The sequence below is a fragment of the Lontra canadensis genome, unplaced genomic scaffold (assembly GCF_010015895.1).
Source record: "Lontra canadensis isolate GAN:19392208 unplaced genomic scaffold, GSC_riverotter_1.0 scaffold4, whole genome shotgun sequence".
Lineage (NCBI taxonomy): Eukaryota > Metazoa > Chordata > Mammalia > Carnivora > Mustelidae > Lontra > Lontra canadensis.
The window spans coordinates 19,606,805-19,626,433 of record NW_022630998.1 but is presented as its reverse complement, the minus strand read 5'-3'; the positions used below and the strand labels follow the sequence as shown (position 1 = coordinate 19,626,433).

The 19,629-nt window shown below is 38.7% G+C and overlaps 1 protein-coding gene across 1 annotated transcript in view; it reads left to right on the top strand.

Moving 5' to 3' along the window:
• The first annotated feature begins 356 nt into the window (after positions 1 to 356).
• Positions 357 to 19,629, top strand: part of FAM81B (family with sequence similarity 81 member B) — a 50,532-nt gene continuing 31,259 nt past the window's right edge. The window contains exons 1-4 of the mRNA XM_032843719.1: positions 357 to 481; positions 923 to 1,020; positions 3,874 to 3,938; positions 15,669 to 15,912. Of these exons, the coding sequence (XP_032699610.1) occupies positions 472 to 481; positions 923 to 1,020; positions 3,874 to 3,938; positions 15,669 to 15,912 (417 nt within the window). The 5' untranslated portion in view covers positions 357 to 471. The remainder of the gene's footprint in view (positions 482 to 922; positions 1,021 to 3,873; positions 3,939 to 15,668; positions 15,913 to 19,629) is intronic.

The window sequence follows — 19,629 nt, the reverse complement described above, 5'->3', positions numbered from 1 at the left end:
CACAGAGTTAGCTTCCTGACTGGGCACACTTGGGAGGAAGATAGGGGAGTTCCCTAAAAGTTCATTCTCTTTGTCTAATTTGATGGAAACTGGTCTCCTATCAAAAGTGAAGGTGCAATCAGGGGAAGGGTGTGAAATGTCAGCCTAACCACCCACCCACCCCCACCCAATGGGACCATGAGACGAAGAACCTAATGATCTTACAACAGTGAGTATTAAGAAAAACCTTTGAAGTTCTGAAATCCCAGACTTAAGTGTGAAGGCCAACCCCACTGACGTCACAGATCTTTCCTGCAGTCACAATGCTCCTGAGCCACCTTGGGAAGATGCCCCAGAAACATAAAGACTTTAGTCAGATTGCAACCAGGTTTCCTTAGAGCTTTGGCTTTCTGTAAAAGAAAATTTAAAAAATCTCTGCTCCCTCTCAAAAAAGTCAAATCAACAAAAAATAAAGCCAGGAAATCAAGCATCATGAGCTCAGGTATTTATCGCATGGATTTTTCAAAGTCTCTAAATTCTCATCCTTGACAACCTTACTTACATTTCTTACTACATATAAACAAGGTAATAAATCCCAAAGGAGATCCTTGGATGGCTTGGGCACAATAGAGTGAGAAATCATTTCCTATTATTTTATAACAGTTTGATCTAAGTGGCTGCATCTCAACAAAATTTCCTAAGCATCTAATGGAAGTATCTGGGATGATAAACTCTTCTAGCTGATGATGGGTGTGATGGGGGTTTGTGAAGCTTTGAAGTAGGGGAGGACAGAAGAGGGGAGTGTAAAATAAATGAGAAGCCTCCCTTAACCTTCACTGTATGTACAGAAACTGCCCTTAATTAAAAAAAAAAAAATTTAACCACTAGGGCAAAAATTAACTTGCCTTAGTTCCTGATCTGATTCAGCATTCTGGTTGCCTAGATACAGATGTAAACAAAAGTGCCTCCCTGACTGCAGAGGAACAGCAGAAGGAAACTGATGGTCCCCTTCCTGGCTCAGTCAATGACCAAGAAAAGAAAGCAAGTACTTTTAGATATTCATAGTAAAAATAGAATATTTTGTTCAGCTTCTTTAAGGTTTAGTGTTGTTCAGAGAGTTCTAAGGAGTCCTAGAAGAGTTGTTTTTCTTCTCATTCTACCTACATTTCTTGCTTGTTTTGCTTTGATAAAGTCGCTGGTGACCACACAAGCTGAAAGGAAAAGGGGTCTCGATATGTGAATACATTCATTGGACTGACTTTTAATATGCAGAGCTAAATAGGAGAAATTTTTTGATAATTATTATTTATAAAGATTGAAAAGAAACTATGAAAAATTCAAGATACAGACTTCATCTCTACCATGAAAAAGAGAATAGCTAAATAAGTTTCTCTTATTGGTACTTGTCATTAATGAAAAAGAACATTCGAAGAAGCAGTATTTTTAGATCTCACCAGGGGATGCAGCCTCTGGTGATGGAAAGAGCACTGGAAAGCGAGCCCAGTATCTAGCACTGGTTTTTGCGTCTTGTTGGCTGTAGCACCCACTGGCTGGCTGTGTGACTTCCAGCAATTACTTAACCTCTCTGTTTCCTCCTCTATGAAATGGGCTAATTAGGCCTATCATCCAAAGATGTGAGGTTTGAATGAACCACTAAGATAAAAAGGGTTTAGCAAGTAAGAGGGCCTCAGTCAGTTGCTATAAAGATGATTATTATCATCATGTATATGATCTTGAGTAAGTCTGCTATTTCTCTAATCTTCAGATTTCCTCACCTATAAAAATAATCATCTTAAATTTTTTGTGCAATATGGTAGGATTTCAGTAAAGACAATGATTCCCACCTTATAGGACATCCTATATGTGAAAGTATTTTATAGGCCTTAACCAAGCCATAAAGGAACACAGCATTTTAAGGTATTGTTGGAAGACAGGTGAAAATTGATACATGTAAAAAGTCCATGAGCAGCCACCAAGTTGTTTGTGGGAATTGTTAGATAATTACTTTCTAGCTTGTAGGAACAGAGATGAAACAGAGCTGTCTCCTATAAGCAATTAGCAAAGATATAAAAACTTACATACTATCTTAGATACATCAAAAATTGATAGAAAAGAAGATGAACAGGATGCAATGTTAACAGCTTTTTCTCTGTATAGCCAGTACAATTACAATGAGAATTTCTTTTTTCTGTATCTTTCACTTTTCTATATTTTTCCAAATTTCCCTCCGTTTTCAGGTTTAATGTGTGCTACTTTAAAAGTGGATGAATTGTAGCTGTGTTTTTAAGAGGATGCTATTTGCAGTCTTCAAAATAAAGCTTAAAAGTACCGTTAGAGTAAAAGATATATATCCAACAGTTCCACTTGAGAAGGGGAGAGGAGATAATCACCCAGTAATTTGGTGTCCTTGGACTCAGTATTCACAGAGCCTTTCATGCCACAGAAGGGAATGAAAGTCTCCTAGGTGTCAGACATGGAAGGCCAGGGAGCAGCTAGTGCTGATCGAATACCACAGCCAGACCAGTTCAGAGTCACCGTGGAGAGGTGAGAAGGAAAAGCAGGTACCGAGTAGGCCATGAGCCCAGAGCCCAGCTCTGTTCCAGCTTGAAACTGGAGTCAAACACAAAGCAGGGCAGAAGGCCAGTCATGTTCTGTAGGTATTTAGGATGGTTTCCCTCATATGGGCCCCTGGGTGCCCAGGGATCAGTGTATCCATCCTCTAGGGGAAGACCTGGCTTTGGAGCCTCAAAGCCCACTCAGCAATGGGGAGAGAGGGCCTAAGGCATGATTATGGTGGTCACTGGCTCCATTATGAGCAGCCTTGAACCATGCCAGTTGTCCACCGCCAAGAGGGCAGGGTCAGGAGAGGCTAACAATTGTCAGGGGTTGATATTAGCTTCCTTGATAATAGACTTACTTTTTTTTTTTTTTTTTAAGCTTTAGTGGAGGAGAGAGCTTTCCAATTAAGTCTCTTGGGTGCTAAATTAAGAAGTAAGACATGGTAATTTTGAAAAAGGAGTGATTTCTATTTGTGGATCTTATCTACTCTGTCACCATGGTGGTGTACAATAACGTAAACTAAGAAAAATACCCCAGGAAACGATTTTGTTTAAGTTTTAAACTGAGGCACAATACCACTCATAGTCTTCTGATTGAATCCAGTTCAGTGATGGGCTATTAAAATGAGCATAAATCTATGTCCTGTTTTTGATCTTAAAAATGAAGAACATTGGCATTTAGAACAGTTTTAGTGTATGTCAAACAGTGAGTGATTGGACAGTCTCATTCCTCCTAGAAATGCTGCCATATTATAAACTTTGGTACAAGGGGAACTTCTTAGTAGTTATCAAATTAGTTAAGAGTTCGTTTGGCCAACTATGTTCAATACTAATAAGTTATGTACAAAACTCTCTTCTGCTTTCATTTCTCATTGACGGTAATAAACTGACATCCAGTTTTCTTAGAAAACAAAATTATCTGGATAGACTAGATTTCTAGTTTTGGACTCCGTTTTTGAAAACTAGTGATTCCCCTCAGAAATTAGCTCGTCAGAGTAAATTCACTCTGTGAGAACTTCTTTAGTAACTCACTCAATAATCATTGGATATTTCATTAAAAATTTTTCTAAGAATAGTCCATGGTTTTGACTCGTCCAAAAAGTTTCTCCTGATTGTGATACCAACATACAAAATGAGGCCCTCTAGTATCTTTCTAGAACTTGATTTTTGTTTTAGTCTCTAGAAATACTAGACAGAACATGTGCAAGTTTAACTGGGTGATGGTCTATAGTGTATATTTTGTTTAAAGTTAAAATAGTTATATAAAAATAAGATGGATAAGACCTACCTATAAAGTAGATGATGATACATTTTAAACCCATGACCTTTGTTTCAGGTAAGATTTTCTCCTGCCACAATGTCAACCAAGAACTCTACAGATCTAGTTCAGTATGTTGACAAGTAAGTCTGAAAATTACAACCAGTTTTAACTGTTTACTACGCTTAATGATTCGGCTAGAGATTAAAGTGCCTGACTAAGATCTTTGAGTTCATCTAAACTGGTTCTCTGCTTTTAGAAGAGACAGCATAAGCAACTTCAGAAGATGACCTTCTCTATGCTATTCCTTTCTTTTTGACAAAACAAGCCAGTTTTATAGCCTTCTCTTTAGGTAACTTCTATAGATTCCTATAGATTATGAATCATACAATGCAGGCAATGAATGACATGGAAAGATTAGATAGAGTTAATGATGACTTTCAAAATACACCAAATAAATCTATTAACATTTCATTATAAAAACTCAGAAAATTTTAAGTATATTAAATGAATCATCAGAAAATTTTGTTTCTGCTGCTTACAGTGCCATACCTGGAACTCATCCAGAGATGGTCTTAGAGATATAACATATTATTGATACATATACAATGTCCAAAGACCCTCTAATTCCAGTTGGTAAAGGTGGGATCACAGAAGCAATGCATATTCAATTGAGTTGTTTTCTATTTTGTATGTCGGAAGGAGGATTTGGTCGAAGCAACAATGAATGCATGAACAATGAATGAATGAATGAATGTTTTAGGGCACTTGGGATTTCATCTCTGTATGAGCTCAGTCAGTCAGTCCCATGTCTCTTGGCTTTGGTTCTTCCATTGCCAAATGAAAAGGTTAGATTAGAAGCTCTCTTGGACCCACTGTAGCTTTAAAATAATTCTGATTCTGGGGAATCTGGGTGGCTCAGTCACTTAAGCATCTGCCTTTGGCTCAGGTCTTAATCCCAGAGTCCCTGGGATTGAGCCCTGCATCAGGCTCCCTGCTCAGTGGAGAATCTGCTTCTCCTTCTGCCTCTCACCCTGCTCATGCTCTCTCTCTCTCTCTCTCTCAAATAAATAAATAAAATCTTTAAAAAATAAAATAAAAATAACTCTGATCCTAAAATATACATTATGACTGGAGAAGAAGAGTTATCAAACAAATGAAATGAGTCAATGAGAAGAGAAAGATCTAAATACTAAGAGAAAGATCTAAAAAAAATTTTCATTTTTTATATTACTTTTAACAATGAAGATGATAAAAATTTTAAACTCACAGATTTTTATTACAATCTGTTCACAATTAAGAGTTTCCCTGATCCTTAGCCAACTGAATTAACACACCACAAATACTCCAACCACAGCATTTCGGCCCCTCTTTTCATGCTGCCCATACTTCTATTTATTTATGAGACAATAAGGCCAATAATTTAGGGAAAATGAAACCAAACAAGACAAAAGAATTTTTTTAATGTTTAAAAATACAATACTTGGATCAGTGACTTTTCTCTAAGTGAAGGAAAATGAATGTGGTATACATAGAAATAATTATTTTTACATGGATATATCAGCTAACCTTGCCATCTGAGGAAGAAAGGGAGACTTTTTCCTCCCTGCCTCTACATATGATAAATGGAAAATAGAAATCATTCTTCTGATCTATCAAATTCCAATATGAACCCAAGTGGATTTCTTTAGCCTGGGCTGCTGACCTACATCCTGGGAGATGACAGAACAAATTCCTGGAGGACTGTAATAAACTTGAAAAGAAATCCAGGGAAATTTTTGCCATTTCTTGGATTCCAGAGAAACTAAAATTAAGACAAAGGGGGAGAAATAGTCTATAAGTCAAAGCAAAAGCATAATGAAGATTTTCTAGTCCCAAAATTCATTTCTACCTTGATCTTCCCCCAAACCTCTCATGTTCTAAGCCATATATCTAGAATTTCTATGTGCCACCTGAGATAGTTAATTATTTTTGTTTTGTTTTGTTTTTGACCTTTCCCCTGTGATCTCCCAGAGCAGGCTCCGAACTCTCAAAAGGCAAAGATTGTATAACCTTATGTTTTTTGATAACCCTACAAGCAGTAGCCTATCATGGTGCACTGAATATCGGTTCCTGTGGAAACATAGCTGATAGACTTAATGGAGAGTCGTGGGAAACTACTGAATGTTTACAAGTCTGCTTAGTGCAGCAAACTCCTAGGTAGCTGTTTAACTGGAAAAGCAAAATGGCATTCCGGCATTTCAATCTTCAGCGCAGATAACTTCGAACTCACCGATTAAATGCAATAAAATAAATGTAAAAACAATTTTTTAAAAATTGCTTCATCCTTCAAGTCATACTACTCATTGAGCTGCAACACATTTATTGATATGCAAACAGGGTACTTACACAAGCAAAAGTCATTATCAACTCATTAAGCTGCCTGAATATATATTGCATTTTCACAGAGGTTCTGCCTTATAAATCTATATGGGAATATTTATAGGAAATACAAAAAAACAAATACTAACCACAACTGAAAAAAGTAAAAATCCAACAAGAAAAGAGGCAATATGTACCCCACAGGGATGAAGAAGGTTTGTCTAGAGATACGCACAATAAAGGACTGGCAGGACCCAGTGCTTAAAGGGCTCTGCTCAGCCTCAGGCAGTTGGAATGACACCCACACATTATTAGTGCTTGTTAAATGTTAGGTCATATTATTAATCCATGGAGCAGGGGGAGGCGGAATGCTTGCAATCATTTATAGGACAATTATGGTGACATTATATTAAAAGCGGTAAATAATTCTGATTGCCCCATGTGTTCGTTGATTCACAATGATGGTGTAAGCCAGTGCTCATTGAAGCTTGAATTGATGGAAAGCACCAAAGTCTTTTTCCTTTTCCTTCCTTTTTTTTTTTTTTTTTTTTTTTTTTTTCTGCTGGTGGAAGGAGCACTGTGTGGAGGCCAAGACCTCTCTGGTCCACTCTTGAATCCGCCCCTAATCAGCTTTGGGACTTGAGAAAAAAGATGTCTTTTCTTTGTGGGCAGTCTCTGCCTCTTCCATAAAACAGGGTGGCGTTTTCAGTGATGATGAGCAGCGGAATCCCGAGGGCTGCCGGTGCTCACGATCAAATCCAGATTTCGTTTCCGGGAGGCAGATGAGAAACCCGCCTTGGTTTGCTATTTCCCAACTCTGGTCACAATTTCTCTTGAACATTCTTTTATATCATAGAGTAAGTGGCTAAGATTTAAGAACATAGATTATTCTTCCATGGGATTTAATTTTGAATATAAAAAAAAATTGGCACTAAATCTTTTTCTATTTTTCTTCACTTGACCCTACTGAAAAAGAAAAATTCTTGCCTCTGGATCAAATAATTTCTAAGGTCTCTTCCATCCCTAAAATTCTTTGGTCTTCTAAAACTGGCTATTTGCCTTTTACTCACTTTACAAACACTTACTGAGCATTTACTATGTGCTAGGCACAATGCCAGGCACTTAGAGAGTCATCAGGGAACAGGACAGACTAAGCCCCCTGCCCTCATGGACTTTCCATTTGAGCAGGAGGAAGAGACACTCATTGTTGAATGGCCTGTCAGGGCAGGCCTCACTAAGAAATCGGATATGAGCAAAACCTGGGAGATGAGTGAGCTGGCCCTCTGCACGTGTGTGCAAACAGCAAAGTTTCTAAGCAGGACGTTCCTTAGGTGGCTGAAAAGACATGGGGGAAAAGATGGCTGGAATGGAAAAGAGAAAAGTATAAACTTCAAATCTCATGTCCCTAGGCCAGGGAAATGAAGTTGTTTGGTACTGAGGAATTGTCCAGCCTGGGCTCTAGCCAGTATATATCTCGGGAATTCTCTCAGGAGTACCCTCTAGGAGGATGAGGGGTCTGGCTGACAGCCAAAGAAGGGTTTTTAAAATTTGGATCCATAAAACTATCAGTAAGTGAAATAGGCAAAATAAGACATGATTGATGCTTTCTCCTTGTGAGTAGAATATGACATTCGGGGTCTGGGAAGTATTTATTTTCAAGGTTTTCTCTTAGTACATGGTGGACATTTTATTAGACCATGATGCATCGCTTTTGCTCCATGATGAAGGCAGATATTGTACGGTACAGGACATGAGAAAGGAAGACAAAACGCTGTTGGTTGAGCTTTCTGTGGGGTAGGTCATGCTACCTTGGACAACTTCTGGGTTTTATTTTGCAATATCATTTCCATCCATGAGGGCAACCAGCTCCCAGGAGAGAAAGTTCTAAACCGTGTTTGTTAGCAAGGATCTTAGGACCTGACAAACCTTCTCGCACCCAGCACAGCCGCCTGGTCCCACTGACCATATTCATGGTTAAAGCTTCCAGCTCTTAGCCCTTGGCAGTCTTCTCATTTCATTCTCTTCTCATTTTATCCTCTCAATAACCCAGACAGAGGCAGAGTCGCTATTTTAAAGACAAAGACCCTGGGGTTCAAAGGAGTCAAGTATTTGTCCACACACAATACTGTGACAGAACCAAGATTCTAACTCTGAAATCTATGTTCCAGTTACTCCGATGCCTGTTTTCTTGACCATTCCTCTATCCACATGCCCTGCCAGCAATCTTCTCAATACGTGTGGGTCAACCACAACAACCAGGGACATTTCACCCGCAGTCCACCCCTGGAGCAGGAAAGATGTGATACAACCTTAGACTTCTGATCTTCCTCCATGCGGGTCCCTCTGCAAGGTGTAGCAGGTCTGGACTCCCAGCATCTTAGCTGTGCTTGGGAGACACCCTCATCAGCCTCAGTACAGTCTCTTATTCTTCTCTAGAATCTTCTAGATTCTATCTCTAGCCCTCTGACTGTGATGGATGAGACTCTGGCTGTGGATGCGCACAGCTGCAGGAATGGGGCATGACCCACAGCACCTCCCCATCCCCCAAACTGGTCAGGGCAGTGGCTGCCCTGATGAAGCTCAGCACTTCCCCGCCACCTCCAAGAGGCCCTCTGGGTTCTTGCCACAGGTAGGAGCTTCTGCTCAAGTGAGAGAACTTAGAGCAGAGAGGGAGCCCCTCCAGCCTCTGAGCCTCAGAGAGGACCCTTAGAACTGAGAGAAAAGCCAGCCAAGCCGAGGAAAGGGAACTGGGAGTTACATAATTATCCTGAGAAAACACAATGTAACAGGAAGCGCTTCCAACTGGCCTGAGCAAAGTTGCTATGATGTAGGAAAAAGAGTCAAAGAAGCAGCTTAAAACGTTTCTCAGCCAGAGTTACTGCCAACCTCCAATTGAGAATTGAGAAAAATTTTACCTTTGTCGTGGTGGGGATAAAATGAAATAATTTTTGTGGAAGTGATGTGTCTTGACTATAAGCATTTTATGGAGAGAAGTTTGTATAGTAGTAAGTTCCTTACATTTGTCCTGGGTTAGGAATTTCCCTTAAGTAATTTACCATCTCTTTTAGTTTCCGAGGGCTGCCAGAGCACAGTCTCATAAACTGGGGAGCTTAAAACCACAGGTACTTATTGCCTCACGAATGGAGGTCAGCAGTCTGAAATCAAGGTGTTGGCAGGGTTGGTTTCATCTGAGGGCTCTGAGGAGAATCTGTTTCATTTCTCTCTCTTTGCTTCTGGTGACAGCTGGCAATCTCTGGTGTTCCTTGGCTTCTAGATGCACTGCTTCAATCTCTACTACCATCTTTACATGGTGTTCTTGTGTCTCCATCTTTACATGGTCATTTTCTTATAGGGGTGTCAGTCATGCTGGATTGTGGGCCCACCTTACCCTATCTTCCCCACTAATTACATCTGCAGTGACCTTATTTCCAAACAGTTACATTTTAAGCTACTAAGAGTTAAGTCTTAAACATTTTTTTAAAAGATTTTATTTATTTATTTGAGAGAGTGAGAGAGGGGTCAGAAGTAGGCAGAGAGGCAGGCGGGGGGTGGGGGAGGAGTAGGCTCCCCACTGAGCAGACAGCCCAATCCGGGGTTCAATCTCCTGACCTTGAGATCATGACCCAAGCCGAAGGCAAACACTTAACCAACTGAGCCACCCAGGAGCTCCTCAGCATATCATTTGGAGGGATACAATTCAGTCCGTAATTCCATCTAATAATGACTAATAATCATCATAAGAACATAAGTATATGATACTTATTTGACATTACAATCATTTCAAGTACATTAAGTAAATTGCTATCCTTCAATGAACTGGGTCAGGCACGAGTCATGATCTCCAAGGACACAAAGAGCTCTCTTCTAGACAACCTAAGAAAGGTTCAAGACAGTAATTGTCAAAGATAGCACTGGAACCCCTGTCTTCAGGTTCCAAATACAGTGTTCTTTACCCTGGAGACTCCCATAAATAAAATGTATACCCCCCCAAATAGCCAGGCAATATGGAAAAGCATCACAAAAGCACTACAAAACGCAGTAAGAACTCCAAATATCTCAAAAAACTTGCTGCTGTAGTTCGCACACGCTTTGCCTGTAAGTGTGACCTATCCCATCTCCATTCACACAGAGACTCTGGAACACCTGAACGCCTCCCACAAGAAAGCCAATCACTGCAAGGACATCATTCATGCTGGATTTCATTGAAAATTTTACTAACATGAGGTGTTAGTATGCAGTATATTATATATAATTTTTCATTCATATGTTTATAACTTTTCACTAGAAACTAGCCACAACCAGTCACCTTCTACAGTCTCTTCTCAACTATGCCCCTGTTTAGAGTCCTGTCCTTTCCAGGCTCTTCCATGCAGACCTTGAGCTGGTGCCTCCCACTGGCTTTGGTCTACACCTTCCCAGACTGTACCCATGAAACTGGAGCTGCCTCCCTTAGAGCCCTGGAGCATTTGGTATTTTATAAAACTCAGCAATGGAGGCTTCTCTAGCTGCCAAAATCCAACCGGTTAGAAACAAGCAACAAGAGAAACTACAGAAAACATCTTTTCAGTTGCATTGTTCCACAACCACTTACAGGTTATTTTTGTGAGGCACCAAAAATGTTCCCTAAAATGTCACTTTATATGTACATTGTTTGCAGGACTCTAGGCACCAAGAATGGAACTGGTCCTAATAGATCACACACAAGCCAAAACTTTCTTCAGTTCTGCTCCTCATTGGTCTAGAAAAGGCCTTCAACTCTCCCATTTTTGTGTCTTGAGTATTACAGGTTGCCAAAATGTTTATCAGAATCTCCTGAGTAAATTTAGTGCTTTATTCACAAGAACAGAGCAGGCAGAGAAGTGAGAGGCTCTGTGCTGAGGCATCTGCCAGCAACAGCACAGCTGGTCCAAGTCACACGGAATTGCAGAGAAATAGAACTCGGAGTTTGTGGAAAATCTGTTCTGATTCCGTTGTCAGCTCCATAATCAATGATTTATGTAAAACCCAAATATCTCTCTGAAAAGGCCCCCCTGGGAATTCTTTCTCCTGTGGTTAGTAACTCCATCTGGACTAGTCTGGAATATCCAGTCATTTCTTTGTTTTCACAGTTAAATTTAGGTATAAGTCCCACTGATAGAATACACTAATAAAAACAACGGGCTTGTTCTTGTTTTTAACTGACTGAAAGAATCCGAGTGGCCACATCTTGTTATTCAGGTTTTAACCATTTTGATGGCCTGATGCTTTGAACCACGGTATCTGGAATCTCTCTTCGAAGATTGAGAATGTTCCTATGGGCGTGTTTCTGGTGGTTGATTTAGAAAGCTCACTTGCAGAACAGTCTTCTCTTTTATTACGGTAATGGAAGTGGGAAAATATATAAGCTCTATGTTTATCTTGCAGGAAACATGTAAATAGAACTAAACAGAGCATTATCTAGAGCTTCATTAGGCATCATTAATAAATAATAATAAAATCCCAATCTATAGTAAACCTTCAGCATGAAAAGAAATCACAAAAAGGAGGGACGCCTGGGTGGCTCAGTGGGTTAAAGCCTCTGCCTTCGGCTCAGGTCATGATCCCAGGGTCCTGGGATCGGGCCCGAGTGGGGATCTCTGATGGGCAGGGAGCCTGCTTCCCCCTGGCCCCCTAGCCTGCCTCTCCGCCTCCTTGTGATCTCTGTCAAATAAGTAAATAAATAAATCTTAAAAAAAAAAAAAGAAAAGAAAAGAAAGAAATCACCAAAAGGAATGTTTTTCATTTAGGTGTAAAAGAACTTCTAAAAATAAACTTTAAAAGGTAGAAGAAATCATAAAGTCCATCATTCATATAAATCAGTTACTGTCCCTGGGTTTGCAGGAAAATATACTTGCATAGCACGAAGGTGCTGCCCTCCCTAGAAGCTTCCTTCAGTGGGCCAAATTGCAGGACCACAGACAGGCATCTGAGCAGAGGCGGTGGTCCTGTCCCCCTGGCCCTCTGCTGGCTTCGGTCTGATTCCTCATGCTTCTCTCTGGATACAGTCTTGACACCGGCCAATAGCACCCCCCGAAGCATGAGAAAACATGGGCTCCTCATAACCCTGCAGCTCTCTGGTTTCACCACACCCACCCTGTGCCTCTCACAAGAACCATCCAGAACTTCACAACCATACAGCCTAGCAGGCCTGGGGGCCCCATGCAAGGATGAATTAATTGGAACACTTGGTTGGTAAATGGCAGGACCCATATTCTACCCTCGGTCTATCTTGTCTACCACCTTGCCGACTGCTTCTGACATGACTTGAGAGCTCATAGTCTCTGTTTTGTACATCAGTACTTCATTATATTCTGCCTTATATCGTTCACTGATTCCTTTGACCAGTCTTTAATCAATGACGTTCAACATTTAGAAGACATTTAGAAACACCTAAGTGCTCATTTAAAATATACATTCTTGCGGTGACCCTCCCAACCCTCAAGGTGATGATCGAATGCATCTATGGTTGAGCCAAGGAATCTGCATTGTAACAACTTCCCTCCCTTCTCCACCCCCATGGTACTAATTCAAGTTTCTTTATAAGAAACACTGAATTAGACTAAGTTCCTTGTGGGATAGACCATTATATACTAAGCATGGACTAGAGTAGACATTTAGTAAATACTTACTGGCATTTTTATTTCAACTGTCATTTTTATTGGTAGATTATTAGGTATATATACAGTGCCTTCAGCTACACATAACACAAACTCCAGCCAAAATGGTTGATTAGCTCACATTTTTAACAATCCAGAGTTTGATTTAGAGACTTAATGTCATTAAGCAGGTGTTTTCCATCCTTCCTCCCTGCCATCCTTTTCTCCCTCATGATCACAAGATGGCTTCAGCAGCTCCAGACACCACACACAGACATGACAACATCCAGCAAAGAAGTGGGAAGTTTCTTCTTATGTATCTCTTCTTGAAAGCAAAGAAACCTTGCCCAGAAACCCCACAAAAGTTTTCTCCTTTCACCACACTGGCCAGAATTGTTTCACATGCGCCTACTTAAACCAATTACATCTCAACCCAGAAGGAGACCACCATGATTATCATGCCCAGCTGAAGGATATGGGGGATGGGAGGATCAACCAAATTAGGTAGAAGCAGTGGGGGTGGGGGAAGGGTGGCTGTGAGTTCACTGACAATGTCTGCCACACTGGGAACACCTAAGAGTACCACAAATACTCAATTTTGAGAGGAATGCAACGTCATTCACAAGTGTTTATGTGGGATAGAAGACTAGGAGCCAAACACTTTCACTGGCACATTTAGGCTGCAGAATGTTGAGAGGCCAGAAAGAAGCGCTCACTCAAGGAAGATCACAAGTAAATCTGCAGTCTGCCACTAGGCTATGTGTCACCATCGGCAGGGCCTGACATCCTCTTCCCTTCCGCCTGTGACTCACACAGCCAATCCAGGGGAGCACCATCAGCATGCAGGGGTTTTAAAGGAATGGAATGTGTGTGTGTGTGTGTGATATATCTATATATCTATAGATATACAGATATATTTATATATAAATATATATATTTCTGGAAAATACCAAGTGGAAATATATATATAATTAATTATAAATTAGAAAATTTATAATTAAATTTATAATTAATTATAAATTTATAATAAAATTATATAAATAAATATATTTAGTCTGTATTTATATACATAAATAAATATATAGTCTGTATTATATATAAATATATAATATACATAATATTATATATAAATGTATAGTCTGTATTTATATATAAATAAATATATAAATAAATAAATATAAAGTTATAATAAAATTAATTATAAATTTATAATTAGATTATGAATTACAATTATGAATTGTAAATATATTTATATTATTATATTTTATATTATTATAAATTATAATATTATATTTTTATATTATTATAAATTATAATATTATATTTATATTACATATATTTCTAATTAATTATAAATTATAAATATATATAATTTCCAAATGAAAAAAAATATATATATTTCCATGTGGTATTTTCCAGAAGAACATACTTGAGTCAAATGAGTGGTAGAGAGAATTTAATGGAACCCTTAGCAAAGCCTTCTTTGTGCCTCAGATGTGCAGGTGAAAGGAAAGAAGAGCCTCACCCAGGCTGAGGCTACTTTATACTGCTTAAGAGGAGAAACTTGTAAACCTTGACGCTCTTCCAACCTGTAGCTTTATGGCACCATTCCCATCCCCCCATTTCCAACAACTGAGCCTTAATGGAACAAACCTTCTAGCTAGAAACAAAAACAGTCAATAAATATTTATTGAGTACGTACTACATATCAGGCATTCTTCTCAGTGTTGGAGACAATGTGGAAAACAAGTTAGATAAAGTCCCTGCCCACAGGAAGCTTTCATTCTAGTGATAGAGGGCAGAAAATAAACACAAAGAAGTAAGATAACTTTAGATAAGGACAAATGTTGGGGAGAAAATGAAATGGGGTCTTATGATAGAAAGTGAGTGAGGAGGGGACGCCTGGGAGGCTTAGTCGGTTAAGCGCCTGCCTTGGGCTCAGGTCATGATCCCAGGGTCTTGGGATTGAGCCCCACGTCAGGCTCCTTGCTCGGGGTGAGCCTGCTTCTCCCTCTGCCTGCTGCTCCCCCTTGCTGTGCTCTCTCTCTGACAAATAAATAATAAAAAAAATTTAAAAAAAGAAAGAAAGAAAATGACTGAGGAGAAGACGCCCTACAACATTCACCAGTTTAAAATAACCCTCACGGCACAAGGGTTTTTCACAGTTTTCTAAGTTTCCTTTCTAGATCCTCCAAGGTTTTAGGAGGGAGAGAGGATAGGAAGCCCGCTATCATGCTAGGTCAGCATTTGGGTCAAGACCATAGTGCGCCCGCAAATTTTACCCCTGAGCAACTATGTAACTCATTTCCTTTCAAAGTAAATTCAATAAAGAAAATTTTTAAAAAGACAAATCAAAAGTAGCCTGTCCTTCAAGAGCTTATCTGTGAAAGGAAAGAGGAATATATTCATGCCAGTAGGGGCTACCAGGATCTTGCATGTTTCTTTACCCTAATACTAAAGAGCCCTAGACTTTCGCTCTCTTCCTTTAATTTACTGTGTTTACTCTTCCACTAAAATTCTGGGTTCTTTGAGCTATCTGCCTTTGAGCTATCATTTCTTCCAGCTTAGAAGGCAACACTCCCTTCAATGTGGAATTTTCAGGCATTGAATTTTTATGGATCTAACTTTGGTTTGTTAGAATAGGTGGGTAAAGTATGAAATGATTCCTTCTTAGGGAACATGTAAAATGCATAATGTAAGACCAAGGCCAAAGTTAGATCTTCTTAGATGAGATGCAAACCAGGATCTAACCAGGCAGGTGCTTAGAGTCCTCCCAAAGTTCCAAACTTCCCTACAGGGGAGACAAGACTGGAGTAGAAGTGAAGATGCAAGTTCTGCTTCCGGTTCCTCCAATTCGTTCTTGTAACGCCACTGGTGTTGTTTCCTTTTCCTGACCAGGGGTCATTCTTTTCTTCCTGTGATTCCAAACATGCAGAGAAGTCAGCTAGAAGACAGACTGAACAACCAGGAGCGCACCATCGCATTCCTCCTTGAACAAGCCTTCCGCATCAAGGAGGACATCTCTGCTTGTCTTCAGGGGACCCACGGCTTTCAAAAAGAGGAGTTGCTTGCCAGGAAGCTACTGGAAAACCATATCCAGACCATCACCAGCATTGTCAAAAAACTCAGCCAAAATATTGAGGTAGTTCTTTATTTTCCAATATCAACCACCAATATCATCTTTCAATTATAGAAATGGGTCCCTATAGCTGAAGTTTTAAATGATTATAACAAGTGGCCCCAGAGGATAATGGTTCAACTTTTCAACTGCTCATTTATGTCAAAAAGTAGAAGGAAATTCTGTTCAAAAAGCATTTAGTGTTATTCTGTGACAGAAGAGAGAATTGTTTAACAATATATCAGATAATGTTTTTAGGTGCTCATTTGAATCTAAATCTCCAAGATTCTTTTCATGTAATTGTAAAAAGATCTTAGTGAACTTTTAAAAGATATTTTATTGGTATTTAGCACATAATGAATTGATCCCTAAAAACTCAGTGCACTTCTCAAAGTGGTCAAAGATGTTTCTAGGCATAACAGTGTTAAGAAAGTGACAAGAGGTTAGTGGCTCATTGCCTTTGAGATAATGACAAAATCAAGTACAGCACTAGTGCTAAAATAAAATACCAATTTAAAAGTCAAAACTTGTTGGTAATTAAGAAGAAAATAGCATTCTCAGAAATACCAAAATGCTTCTAGAATGGTCTATATTTTTATCTGGGTGGTTGTTACATGGTTGATTATATTTGTCAAAATCCATCCAGACATACACTCTGACTTGTACCTTTTAATACATATTAATTATACCTCAATAAAATGTTCTTGACCTTAAGGAGGGAAAAGTTTCCAGATCAATAGAAATCTTGCTAAGAGTTTCTTTTCCCAGAATAATTGACTGTCATAGATTAGCTGTGAAAAAAGACAAAACATTTTCTAAAAACTATAAAATCCCAAAATATTTGCACTCCTTTTAAGGGGTTGCCACTTATAGGGAAAATCAGGAGAACCGGTCTGTGTAGTAAACTAAATTAGAAAATATTTTAAAGTCTGTAGATAACATAGTTAAAACATTATCAAGAAGATTGGGATGCCTGGGTGGCTCAGTCATTAAGCGTCCGGCTTCAGCTCAGGTCATGAGCTCAGGGTCCTGAGATTGAGCCCCACACTGAGGGGGCTCAGGCTTCTCCCTCTCCCACTCCTCCTGCTTGTGTTCCCTCTCTCGCTGTGTGTCTCTCTGTCAAATAAATATATAAAATCTTTAAAAAAATTATCAAGAAGAAACTATTAGGCTACCTTTAGTAAATATTTAAGACTATAAAGTGGCAATCACTTTACAGAGAAATAGAGGTTATTCAGTGTTTTGTTTTTTTTTTAAATGTAAAGTCATTAGCCTGGTCAGCCCTTGCAGACTGACCAGCAAGATAGGTTTGAGTATGAGCTGAAGCTTGACTTGGGCCTTTGAAAGGGATGAAAAAAAATTGTTTTTAAACAACCATAATGGTAACACTTAAGTTGCTATTCTTTTTGATAACCAAATTATCTGTTTTTCAAGCTGGTAGCTAATTACAAATTTTAAAATTAATTTAAACTCAAGAAAAGAATTTTATGTATAACATTGCTTTCTTGTGTTTTTTTTTCCCCCAACAATTTATAAAAGCATATAATCATTGTGAAAACTTAGAAAAAAATTTTAAAACGGGGGGGGGGGCAAAAAATTCTCATAATTCTACCAGCAAATGGCAATCTTTACAAACAGCCAAAGTCATGTCCCTCAAGTCCTTCCACATTTCCCATTCAGGCTGAGACTACATTTATAAGCACCGTTTTAATATCAAATTACATGTAAACTCTCACATGTCATTAAAGGTTCTTTGCATGGAGCATGCACCATGATTTCCCAACTTATTATCTTAATATTAAAGTAACTTTGTGCATAAATGTATGTCTGTATTTAGCTTATTTCCATAGTGTATATTCTTAGAAGTGGAACTCCAGGGTGTGAACATTGGAAAAGCTCTTGATGCAGGCTGCCAAATAGGTTTCCGGAAAGTTGATACTAACTTACACTTCCATTAGCATTATATGAGAATGCTTTTTCACTGTGCCGATGCCAGCGTTGAGATTTGCTGTTTTAACTTTGCTAAACTGATGGGATAGAAATGAGATCTTTTTTTTTTTTTCCCCACTTTCTAAAAGTGCCTATAACCATTTGCATTCTCTCTGTCAGTCATCTACTAATGCCTTTTGCCAGTTTAATTTTTGGAGTTTTAATGCTTTTTAATTCTTATTGATTTGTTGAGATTTTTTTTACTAGTTAAGGATAATAGTTGGTGGTACCTTGGCAAAAGTTTAAAACCAGCAGTGAAATATTTTCTGGCAGATAAAAACTTGGTTTGTCGTGTTTACCCGTTTCCATGGTATTAATACTCTCACTGTGATTGATTTCAAACACCCAAACACCAAACACAAAGATGGGAAAAGATAGACCTAATTGGCTTTCACCAGCAAGTCGGTGTTGATTGAAGAACAGAACTGAAATCCTTGGCCATAACATTTACTATAAATGTTTTTCCAGTTTGTTGTTTACACCTTAGTTGTATTTACAATGTTTCTATCAACTTTTACACAAGGTTAAACATTCCAGTATTTTGCTCTGAGATTTCTCTCATTATTTTTTAAGAATCAAAATATCTTCATTTAGAACTGACATAATCACCTGTACTGTTATTTTTATGGTGTAACCTTTTATTTATATTTTTAGTCAACTTTTCTAAAATCTGTATTGATGTCTGTCGGTAAGGATCTAAATTGATTGTTTTCTGAATAGATAACCAGAGATCCCAACACCATCTGTAAAACTCTCCCCCCCTCCCCACTGATTTGTGAGCCTCAAGGATAGCGCCTTTCTTTCTTACCTTTACCAAGGCCTTCATTACATTACATTGATCTATTTAGGTATGTATATCTACTTAGCTACACTGATGCATTTATCCTTGTCTCATATGTTTCAGTGTTCAGTAGGGCAACTTCCCTTTCATTGCAATTCTTTACCAAAACAAAACCAAATAATATCTATTCTTCGGTCTGAATGTCTGTGTCTCTCCCCTCTCCCCCAAAATTCACATTTTGAAATCTCACGCCCAATGTGATGGTATTAGGAGGTGGGGGTCTCACGAATAGGACTAGTGCCCTCCTAATAAAAAAAACAAAAACAAAACAAAACACCCACAGATCTCCCTAGCCCCTTCTACCATGTGAAGACATGGTAAGAAGTAGGCAGGCAGTCTGCAACCCAGAAGAGGGCTCTCACCAGAGGGGGGCCATGCCGGCACCCTGACCTTGGACCTTCAGCCTCCAGAACGGTGAGAAATAAATTCCCGCTCTTTAGCAGCTTCCCAGTCTGTGATATTTTGTTAGATCAGGCTGAATGGACTAAGACACCCACACACATGCAAAAACAAATAAAAACAAAAAACTCTAGCTAGTGTTCTGGACACTTCTATGTTTTCAATTAAAATTTTATTTGCCCTTGAGTCTTCTCAGTCTGCCGAGTTTACGAATGAGAAAGATCCTGTGTATGGTCTTTAAAATTTCTATCATTCATTTGTTACAAAAATCCTCCTTTTCCTCAAAAAAAAAAATCATAAACATAAATTTAAACATAGTTCAGGCCCTATTCAAATAGGGCAACTAAAACATTTCCCCAAATCATGAACTTGTCTTATACTCTCACTTTTTATGAATAAATTCAAATTATTTTATATATCTTCACTTTACATTAGAATTTGAATGTCAAGTAAGATAGAAATTTTGTCAATGGACAAGTAGAATTATTTTTAAATTTTTAACTTAATACTTA